At 37.2% G+C, this 10,035-nt stretch overlaps 2 protein-coding genes across 2 annotated transcripts; one reads left to right on the top strand and one right to left on the bottom strand.

Annotated features, from left to right (window-relative positions):
* The first annotated feature begins 1,771 nt into the window (after positions 1-1,771).
* LOC117636915 (rho GDP-dissociation inhibitor 1-like) lies at positions 1,772-4,009 on the top strand. Its single transcript, XM_034371644.1, has 5 exons — positions 1,772-2,130; positions 2,620-2,683; positions 2,795-3,016; positions 3,273-3,397; positions 3,684-4,009. Exons 1-5 carry the CDS (start codon positions 1,912-1,914, stop codon positions 3,750-3,752), a joined length of 699 nt encoding a protein of 232 aa, XP_034227535.1. The 5' UTR covers positions 1,772-1,911; the 3' UTR covers positions 3,753-4,009.
* Positions 4,010-4,137: 128 nt separating this feature from the next.
* On the bottom strand, positions 4,138-9,821 carry LOC117636914 (phospholipid--sterol O-acyltransferase). The gene is given in 17 exon segments (XM_034371643.1): positions 4,138-4,580; positions 4,790-4,879; positions 5,000-5,084; positions 5,166-5,270; positions 5,504-5,672; positions 5,841-5,912; positions 6,031-6,082; positions 6,285-6,379; positions 6,942-7,041; positions 7,573-7,747; positions 7,832-8,051; positions 8,514-8,590; positions 8,689-8,858; positions 9,049-9,193; positions 9,300-9,360; positions 9,362-9,436; positions 9,537-9,821. Coding segments are annotated over 16 exon segments (1,920 nt in total). The 5' UTR covers positions 9,774-9,821; the 3' UTR covers positions 4,138-4,580; positions 4,790-4,797.
* Between the last annotated feature and the right edge of the window lie 214 nt (positions 9,822-10,035).

The following is a 10,035-nucleotide window of genomic DNA, read 5'->3' as shown; positions in this document are numbered from 1 at the left end:
TGGTTCCCTGTATGTGTTAGGGATTTTTGCCCTCTTTTTAGGGTGTTTATCCATAAGTTTAACAGGCACTTTTGCATCTACGTGTTCTCCTCTGCACCTAAAAAGCGTGTGGCTTTAGCATTGCTAGCCTCAAAATAGAGCCTTTGAGTTGTCGTCAGATGTTTACTGGCTTGTTGGAACGTTGAGGGATGGGTTTGGATTAATTTGGAATAGAAGACATATTTGCCACAAATTCTTGGCACCTCTTCCTTCTGCTTTGAGCTTCAAAGTTTGTAGTTCTAAGTGGTACATATTTAATCTGCATTCGAGGTCTTACGTTTGATTCCTTCTTTCTTAATAAGGTTTGTATAAAAAGAAGAAAATTTTTTGGTCTTACTCTTCACAGAATTTTGTGACTCTTTTTAATTCCGCCACATGTCATGATTAGTATTGTGATCAAATTGCAAAAAATTTCCAACCAGGGTTTTATTTGGTTTGTACATTTTAGCATCCCACGTACGATTGCCACGTGTCCTGTGTTAGGTTACAAATTAACAAGCACTAGTAAATATACTTTTAGAAGCGTACTAAAATGGTTATCTTTGAATTGAATTTACTCTTCTTGGCCACACATCATAGGTATGAATGAAGCAGAAGAGGATATTTGATTAGGTATTTAACTATCGTAAGTGTTAGCATAACTATCAGGTACGTATGTATTTGGCAACTAAATAAGAAAGAAATTGCGTACCGCAGGCGATAATTATGCATTTTGTGAATCGTTTGTGAGCGTACATTCTTCAAAAGTTAGGCCACATTAAGATTTGGCCTATCGTTAATGAACACTTCAACTGTTATGTTGTTCCAGAATTGTAGCCAAAGAAGATAAATGTTCATTATGTGTTCAAACTTTGATTTATGACGCAAAATTTGTGAGTATTAGGTTGACAAATCCTTTAACGTGATTCGACCACGTGTCGAAATTTGGCTTCTGTATATAACAAACTGACTTTGCTTTCATATGGAACCCACTCTCATAGCCCGACCCGGAAAAGGTGTAATTTGGGCCCTTCCCATACATGGGTTGGAGGGGTTTAGGGCAAAAAAATAATACAAAAATGAGCCTAGAACCCTTGAGTCGGAGTTGGGCCAAAAATGGGTTTGAAATCTTTTTCTTCTTTTCGGGTCCGATGTTGATTTGAAAATTTTCTTTTTCTTTTGACAAAAAAGATCAGTTTATAATATGCAGAGGTGTATCAAACTTGTTTTTGGAAAAGTGGCAATAGTTTAAATTATATGTGAAAGAGATTTCTCACATATATCCTATTAATTTATTATAAGAGTTTGAACCTGATATACTGTAATTTAAAGTCCTTTTTTTTATTGAAGTAGAACCCCATAAAAAAAAATAAACTTAAATATAAAATAACCGATATTGTTTTGATCAACCAGTCTAATTTACATATGCAAGTGAGTTTGAAATTTAATAGGGTAAAAAGAAAAGAAAAAGACATTATGTATTATTCAGTTTTATTCACGAATTGACCCCACGGTGGTTTTATCTTATTGGAAAAGTATTGGAAAATTGCAAATTGGTCCTTTTGCAGTTGAGGATATATTTAAATACAGTGAGCTGCTTCGTAAATGGTCCAGTGAACAGTGGACAGACAGTATAGCCGACAGAGTCACACACAGCAGAGATAGGTATAAAGGGCTCTAGAAGACGACAAAAGTCAGCAGACAAACAAACAGCGTAAGTGTATAAAACAGAGAGATTATACGTTACTTTATACGTATTTTTTGGCCCTCTTTGAATTGAAACACAACTTTTGTTCTTAGAGTTCTTGTCCCAACAAATTTCAAGGGGCTTGTTTGACTCTCTGTGTGTGCCTTTTTTACTGTTTGTTGAGAGAGAGAGAGAGAGAGAGAGAGATGGAGGCAGGGTCATCATCAGGAGGGTCTTCAGCTGGTGGTGTTGTGAGTGATCAGGGAAGAGAAGAAAAGCAAAAGGAAATGAGAGAAAAGCTAAGTGAGGTTTGTGGAGTTGGAGAAGAAGAAGAAGATGATGATGAAGATAAGAGCAATGGGATTGCTTCTGGTTTTGTACCTGGGCCTTTGGTTTCTCTTAAGGAACAGATTGATAAAGACAAGGTTCTCTTTGTTCTTCTCTCACCCCCACAATTCTATTTCAGTCTTTTCATCTATGTTGATTTGAGTCTATTTTACTTTTTCTTAGTTAATGATAGTTTTGTTTGATTGAATATATTTAGGCCTTTTCTTGAACCCAAAAGATGGTGTCTTTGGTAGCTCAGAAAATGCAGGAAAAGAAAGAAAAAGCCTTTTTTCTGGTCTCATTTTATTAGCTGTCTGAATGTGTGGTGTGGCCCCTGCCATTGCCCGTACATTTGAGATTTTAATCTCAGTTATGTTCAGTTGGGTGATGCTAATGTGTTATGCATCTGAAATCATTCGACTACAACCTTTTAGTTTTGATATCACAATCAGATCAATCTTATTATATTGATCTAATTCCTGCCAAATTGAAGTTGCATCTATTTAGATTGGTCAGTTTGTGTGAAATTGGAAATCAAACTGTTTGGAGCCTACCAATTTGATTTTGAAGCTACCTGTGCTTAACAGGATGATGAAAGCTTAAGGAGGTGGAAAGAGAAGCTGCTTGGTTGCTTGGAAAACGATTTAAATGGTTTGTCTTCGTCGTCACACTTTTATGCTTGGGTCTTTATTTGACACCTAGTTTGTGATGGTTTTTGCATCCGTTGTCTTATTCTTGCTAAGAGTCTTTCCATTTGATTAGGCCAAATGGAACCTGAAGTCAAATTCCACTCCATCGGAATCATCTCCGATGATTTCGAGGAAATCAGTACTCCCTTGCCTGTTGATGAAAATCAGATTGACCTTGTCCTGTTTACACTCAAGGAGGGATCTCGATATCAGCTTAAGCTAACATTTAGTGTTCTGCACAACATTGTTTCAGGCCTCACCTACTCCAACACAGTATGGAAAGGAGGGCTCCAAGGTACTAAGACTGTTTGATTGTCTTCTCTAGATGTTTTAAATGCAGTACAGATGGTGGAAAGCTTTTTGAAATATGTTAACAACTTGATAACCTGTTAACATAAATCCATACTGATTTTGCGCAACCAGTTTACTTTTTTCGTTCAACCCACTGGACTAACAAGAGAGAGATTGATCCTTTCAATCTATCTTGTTCTAAGTTTAGGTTGTGTAGTCTTAACAATTATACCAATTTTTTCCCTTCCCTTATGTTTCAGTTGATCAGAGCAAAGGAATGTTGGGTACGTTTGCTCCTAACAAAGAACCATACGTGCACACCTTGGAAGAGGAGACAACTCCATCTGGGTTGCTGGCAAGGGGCATTTATTCAGCAAAGCTTAAGGTGCGTGGAAGTTAGTACATATTTGCAAGCAGCAAGCTCAATTTTTAATTTTTCAATGGTAACATCTGTAGTAATTGCTTGGGGTCGAAGAGACTATTTGTAGCCATTGCTTCATGTTTGCAAAATGGCTTTCGTCTAGAATTGTTTTCATCTCTGTGGTAATTACATAATGGGTCTAGCATTGTTTTTATCTCTGTGGTAATTACATAATGGGTAGTAACTTGTAAATTTTGTTCGTGTATGTACAGAATTATGTAGATTTTTCTAATTGGTTTCTATTTTACAGTTCGAAGATGATGACCGGAGAAGTCACATGGAACTACAATACACCTTCGAGATCAAAAAGGGCAGTTAGCTGACTTTTTTCTGGAAGATCCTGCATTCTTAAATACATTTGTTCCATTTGATCCCCCTATTTTCTTTTATCAGTGAGCCACACATCTTTGTTATAGGAACAATTAAGCTTTGCCTTGTAGGTATGATACAAATGTAGATTTGGATTCTCATTGCTTGTTTCCTTGATTTGTACAATCACATGCTAATCACATGTGTCATGTAAACCTGGTTGTGTTTGTGCCTCTACTTCGCTTAAGCTTTTGTCAACTCAGCAAATTTCCACAAGGGTTTCCCAGAATTACATCAATTTAAAAGGCTTCCAGATAGAGTTTGCAGATTTAAAGATACAAAAGATAAATTATTAGTAATAACTTACATACAAAATCTACGAGAACATATTTCAGTGAATCTTGAAGATATAGACTCTGTAGTTGAATGCATCTTTTATCCGTTTGTGGCACTAAAGCCTTTACAAGCTATACTTCTCAAGTAAATAAAATACACTTATTGGCAAGAATCTGATAGCAGGCCATGTTAACAATGCATGCGCGAAATACTTTGGTGATGCGTCGAAAAGCTTCAGCTTGACAGAGTTTGGGAAGGCTAATCAGGGCTAGAAGTGTGTCTTCCAGTGGCAAAATCAAGCAAAGACAAGGCTGAGGCACCAAGTTAAGAGTTCAACCGTCAACAAAATCATCAAGCATTCTGTAGATCTGAGATGCTGTCCCGATTCTGCTTGATACAAAAGGGAATTGCTTAGCTCCTAAAGTTTTACAGGAGACAAAAGTGAGACTACTTGTATGTGAATGGTCTGTGCCTCCAACTATCTCAAATATCGGCAAGGCACCTGAAATATCATCAAAATTGCATAGATTATAGTTAAAAAGCCATTTCTATGGATATTGGAATGTTTAATCAATGAAAACCTTACATGTATCAGTATCACTTTCTTGTGTGATCCCATTGTTTCCACAAAATCAAAAGGCCATGTAAGGTAAAGCCCAACAAGTGCAGTAGTATTAAGCTTTCAGTAAGAGATGAAGAAGAAAGGAATACCTCCTAATCTACAAATAATGCGAAAGAAGATTTGCTGAAGAATTCTTCAACCTACAGCTCTGTCCTAAATGAACATCTCCGAAAAGGTATCTGCGTCATCAAGGTAAGGTTTTTCTGTTTCTATTTCCTTGAAAAAAAATAAGGGGGGAGGGGTGAAGGAAAATTTAAAACTTTCAGCTAAGATTTATCAGTTGTTTTAAAAGAACAAACCTGTATTCACAGTATTCAGCCCATGCACATCGAGCTTTTCCATAATCCCAATAACAGTCCTCATCCCTCAGAGGTCCGCGCTTGGCTGTTGCAGATTTTATATGTCAGCGACACTGCTTAAAGGAGGAAGTGGAGGAGGAGATAGAAGAAGAGAAGAAACATTCACCTTTAGTAACAAATTTTGATGTTGCATCGGGATGGATATCATGCCACATTTGAAGCCACAACTCTCTCATCAGAACTGGGGATCTAACAATGTTCCTATGATTCGCTACATTAAGACAGTGTCAACGTATTGTCTTTTTATTTAGAATCTGCTATCATTAATTGTTAATATATAAAAAAATTGTAAAAATGAGAAATTGAAGTCTAAGTGAAACAAACCATCGTGTTTAGCTACATAGAATTATATTGTAATAGTCAACATGATTTATCTAGTCATACTTTAAAGTTATTTCCATGCAGAGAAGTTATGCGTTTGTGAGCACTGGTTGAGAACCACACCTTTGTCTATCTCCCAGACTGCTGTCCTTTTTCCTGGTATACTTTCAGAATCTTCATAGTAAGTTATGTACTTGACCCTTGGCAACCTTGTCATGTTGGGCAAAATATCTTCTTCATGATGATGTTCCACATTCAATTCCACTTGTACATCAGAACCATCATGCTCTGACTGCAATTTCAAGAAGAAAAGAAAAATCATAACTCATATACAATGCCACTTTACTGGTGAAGAAACACATCAAACTTAATGATGATCCTTCCATTTTTGTAAAGAGACTGTTGAAATGAGTCATTGTAGACGAGGTCGCGTGCTATATACTAAACTGAGAGCCAATACCTGAGGAGCCCTAGTTATGTTGACTTTTGGTCCAAGCCAGTTCTTGCACCAAGAAAGAGAATGGTACGGTACCTGTTAATGATTTGTTTATTAAATGGTGAGTATGATACTCATAATAATACTGAAGCAGGAGAATCTAAACATATTCTATTCTTGAAACCATGCTGGCATGTAATAATTTTGAACTCACAGTCTCATCCCCACTTGAAGCTCCTGGATTTCCTTCAACAAGATTTCCTGACCTGCAAGAATATTATGAAATTATCTACTACAGTTAGTGGTAACATCTCTCTTCTTAGCTTACACGAAATCAACACCTCGTGATTTTTTTTACCAATTAAGCAAAAATAAGATCTCATAATACATTCCACGCTTGCACATAAACCCACACTCATGCATGCACAGGGTTTACTGATGTAGTCTGGAAATATGAAGAAAACTTACCTTGAGAACAAGGAACCTTCAATCTCATAAATCACATCGGTAATGATCCAATTATCAGGGTAGGGCTTGCCACTCGGTGCAAAATAGTAACCAACCTGTTTTTCCATTGCCAAGATACCAAAACTATCATTCACCACAACACCGTTACCAGCTAAATGTAGAACAGGCACCAACAAATCCCTAGTCATAAGAAAGAGATATCTTAGGATGAATATAATCTAGCAGCTGTTCTTATTGTCACTAAAACTGATTGATAAGTTATTCATAGAGAAATTAACCAAAAATAACATAAATGTTATTGAACTTGTGACATATATATGAAGTAAAATAAATTAGTGTATTTAAAAAAGAATCATGTCTGATTCTGAAGAGTAGTTTTACTTATATTACTCCTTTGAAATTGTTATCACTTACAAACTTCAAGTGACAACAACAAAGTGAACCATGAATTCTAGCACCAAGTGCATTTAATAAGCAAATACCATTTAGTAATAATAAACTAGAATTTTTCAAGTATGGGAAAATACTAGAAATAAAGCACACAAACATTAAATTTCCAAATTCACCACTGTGACACAGAAACCAAAAAAAAAAAAAAACCAAGCAATACTAATGACACATAGAAATATTCTATCCACTACAAGAATGCAAATATACCTCAGTTTTCAAGTCTGTTCCATAGATACAAAATATATTTTTCAGAGGCGGCCTGTCCCATGGTGAAAGTGGATTTAAAACTGGATCATCATGATATAACCTGAAATACACGCATCGCAAACACAATCTAGTTGGAAATCTGAATCAGACACAACTTCATCTATGCTTGCAAAAAAATTCATATTATCGAAATAGAAGTACAAAGTTAAGGGGCAACATGCATAACACAACAACTACCATTAAAGCATCTTTATCCATACAAAATTAGGTAACTACAGTCAAGATGGCTTAATCTTGGATGTCCACCCTGTAAAAGAATTGAAAGAGAAAACTAAAGCAATATATACACTGGAAAAAGAACAACAATTTTTTATAGGAGAAAATGTCCTTAACCACTAGCATTAAAAGGTGTAATTTAACCTGGGTGATTGGAACACTAACGCAACTAACGTAAGAAAGTAAAACGGCCATCGAAGGCAGCATTGATTTGTTGACACAAAGATAATGAAGTCTGGAAACTAAGTTCAAAACTAACAGCATGGACAACAGAAGTTGTAATAAAAAGGCATCCAATGTCAGGAAAAAAAACACACAAAATGGTGTTCTTCATGATTATAAACAAACTACCCACGTCTTTAATTGGTGCAAAATCCTCTTGATGTCCGGGTCATAATCCTCTATTGCTTTGAAAAAGGTCCCATCTGATATTTCGCGAGCAGAGAAAGACAATTGGGTAGGGAGTCCACATTCTATGCTAGACAAGTTAGCCTCAGCTATTTCAGTAACTGATGGATAGGCTCCAAATCCTGCCAATATAAGAAGCAAAGAGTACATATGAGCATAATAACAACATCTTAACCACAAAATTTGCATGAGGGTTAAGAATTTACCACGGATTGAAGGAATTTCAATATTGATAATATTTGTTGGCCATCCAGAAAAGTTTAACTGAAATTCCCGCTCATCACAGTGATACATGTTATGACCCCTCTTGTCCATGTTTCCCCCAGAGAAATGTTTCCAGTATGTATTCTCTGCCCTACAGTACTTTGAAAATGGCATCATCCATAACGAAGATGCAAATGAATTGACCATCAACCGAGCTGTCCCCTGATAATGTCAAACATTTAAAATATGCACATGTTAGAAATGTCAAACATTTATCATATGCACATGTTAGAACATGAATTCATATCTAAAAGAAACTATCATGAATCTCCACTATTTCAAAAAAGCTAGTGAAAGCCACATTGCTAGCTCAGTTAGTTCAGAGAAGGTCCAAGTAACCAATGCAATTTAGGTATGAACAATGATATTAACTGATTACCATACCAATTTATATTCTTTGAGTTTTCTGAGCATGATCAAGACAATATCAATTCGAATTTCTAAGTGTATCTGGATATAATGACTGAAAAGATAAAAAGATCGCTTTGCCCTCTTTTTCCATAAGAACAAATGGTTAAATACATAAAAAGAAGAACAAAACATATGTTGAACAGTTAAAAGTTAATAAGAAAAAGAAATGAACTATTGTTGAGGAGAGTAATTGAATAAGAAAAAGGAGGTCACCTCAGAAATAGGAAGGCCAAATGTTAAACCAGAAAGTGTTCCTTTGACTGTCTCGATTGCACCAAGAAGTGGAGCTCCTGGATTCAACTCAACAAAATAACTAGATAAATAACATGCACTATTGTAAGCGACAAAACATTCAAGGTAAACAGACTTTGATGCAAACCAATCATACCAACGGCAAAATAGGCATGAATGTGTTCATCCAGCCATTGGATATAATGTTTCGGTGCAATTTCCTGCTTCAACCACTCCAGAAAGTAGCGGAAGACATGATTACCCAGTGAATGGGCAAACACTACTGAGCGGCCTCCACGAAGTTTTAGTGCCGTTTCAAATGTCAATCTGTATTAACACATCAGTATATGAACATAATTGTGACAATAACTCTTCTGGTACAGAATGTATGCTCAATTTGATTGTTGGTTTAGTTCATTATCAACAAAATATTAATTCTCAGTTTGCCAAATGGAAGCTGACTGGTAAGGCAAATGTGGTAGTAAATAAGCCATGAGAATTAGATAAAAATACGAACTTTAGCTTGTGAAAGTAAAGGTCTCGCTCCTCAAGCATAGACGGTGACAGCCTCCAGTCATATGGCACAGCAATGATAGCACTCGCCTCAATACCGAATTCGATACACCATTTCACCCATTCTTTCCATACCGAAGAGAGAGGACCTGTTGGAAATGGTTCAAAAGAAAGCAAGAAACTTGAAAAATAACCAAAACCTGAAAAATCAAATTCAAAAGACACACATGAAATTCAGAGACCATGGAAAGTTACCAGTAATGTAGCCAGGATCGAGTTCCGTGATCGCCGAAAGACCGCTATCGGGCCGTGACTTCCCACTCAGGGTGATCTGTTTGGTTGTACGGGTCCAGAAGCATGCATTTGAGCCAACAGTTCACAGCAGAGAGAAGCTGCGACGCAAAAACGATCATTACAAACGCAGACAAAACTCATATTATGCGAAAATCAAAAGCAGAACCAAGCAAAGAGAAGAGAATAGAAGAGACGTACTTTGGTGCTGTCGAGCCAGACCAAATCGAGAGGGTTGAAATCGAGAGGAGAGTAAGGGCAGTCGAGGATCGACCAAGCGCGAAGCTGCGTGGAGGCCAAGCCAGGGATTATGATTCCCGAGAGCTTGGAATAGTCGCCGCTCCAGTCTCCTCCGGCGCCATGGCCATGGAAGAGCGGTAGAAGAAGGAGGAGGAGGAGAAACGCCGTGACGTGGTGGTTGTACGACGGACCTCGCATTGCCGTTTGGCGGTTTGAAGAGGAAAATGCAAAAGCTACTGTCGTTTTTATGACACCATTTTTTGGTTGGGAGTTAGAAAGGAAAGACTCTTTTCGGCTATTGGTCCAAAGTCTCTTTCTGTTTCACACCGTTATTCCCTAAACGACGCCGTCCAACCAACTCCGCATCACCAACACGTCGCCGTATCATCTGGTACTGCAACAGAGCCGTTTGCTGAGAGATAGGAACGAAGAAACCAAAGCGCGCCAATACGAAACGACA

This window comes from Prunus dulcis, chromosome 8, assembly GCF_902201215.1.
Source record: "Prunus dulcis chromosome 8, ALMONDv2, whole genome shotgun sequence".
NCBI classification, from domain to species: domain Eukaryota; kingdom Viridiplantae; phylum Streptophyta; class Magnoliopsida; order Rosales; family Rosaceae; genus Prunus; species Prunus dulcis.
The sequence above is the reverse complement of the archived record's forward strand: the minus strand, read 5'-3'. Positions and strand labels throughout refer to the sequence as shown.

What these genes read in the sequence shown, in the direction of transcription:
- LOC117636915 (XM_034371644.1), top strand. Translation starts at nt 1,912, where the DNA reads ATGGAGGCAGGGTCATCATCAGGAGGGTCTTCAGCTGGTGGTGTTGTG. An exon ending in AACAGATTGATAAAGACAAG is followed by an intron (nt 2,131 to 2,619) that starts GTTCTCTTTGTT and finishes TGTGCTTAACAG; the next exon opens with GATGATGAAAGCTTAAGGAG. An exon ending in ATGGAAAGGAGGGCTCCAAG is followed by an intron (nt 3,017 to 3,272) that starts GTACTAAGACTG and finishes CTTATGTTTCAG; the next exon opens with TTGATCAGAGCAAAGGAATG.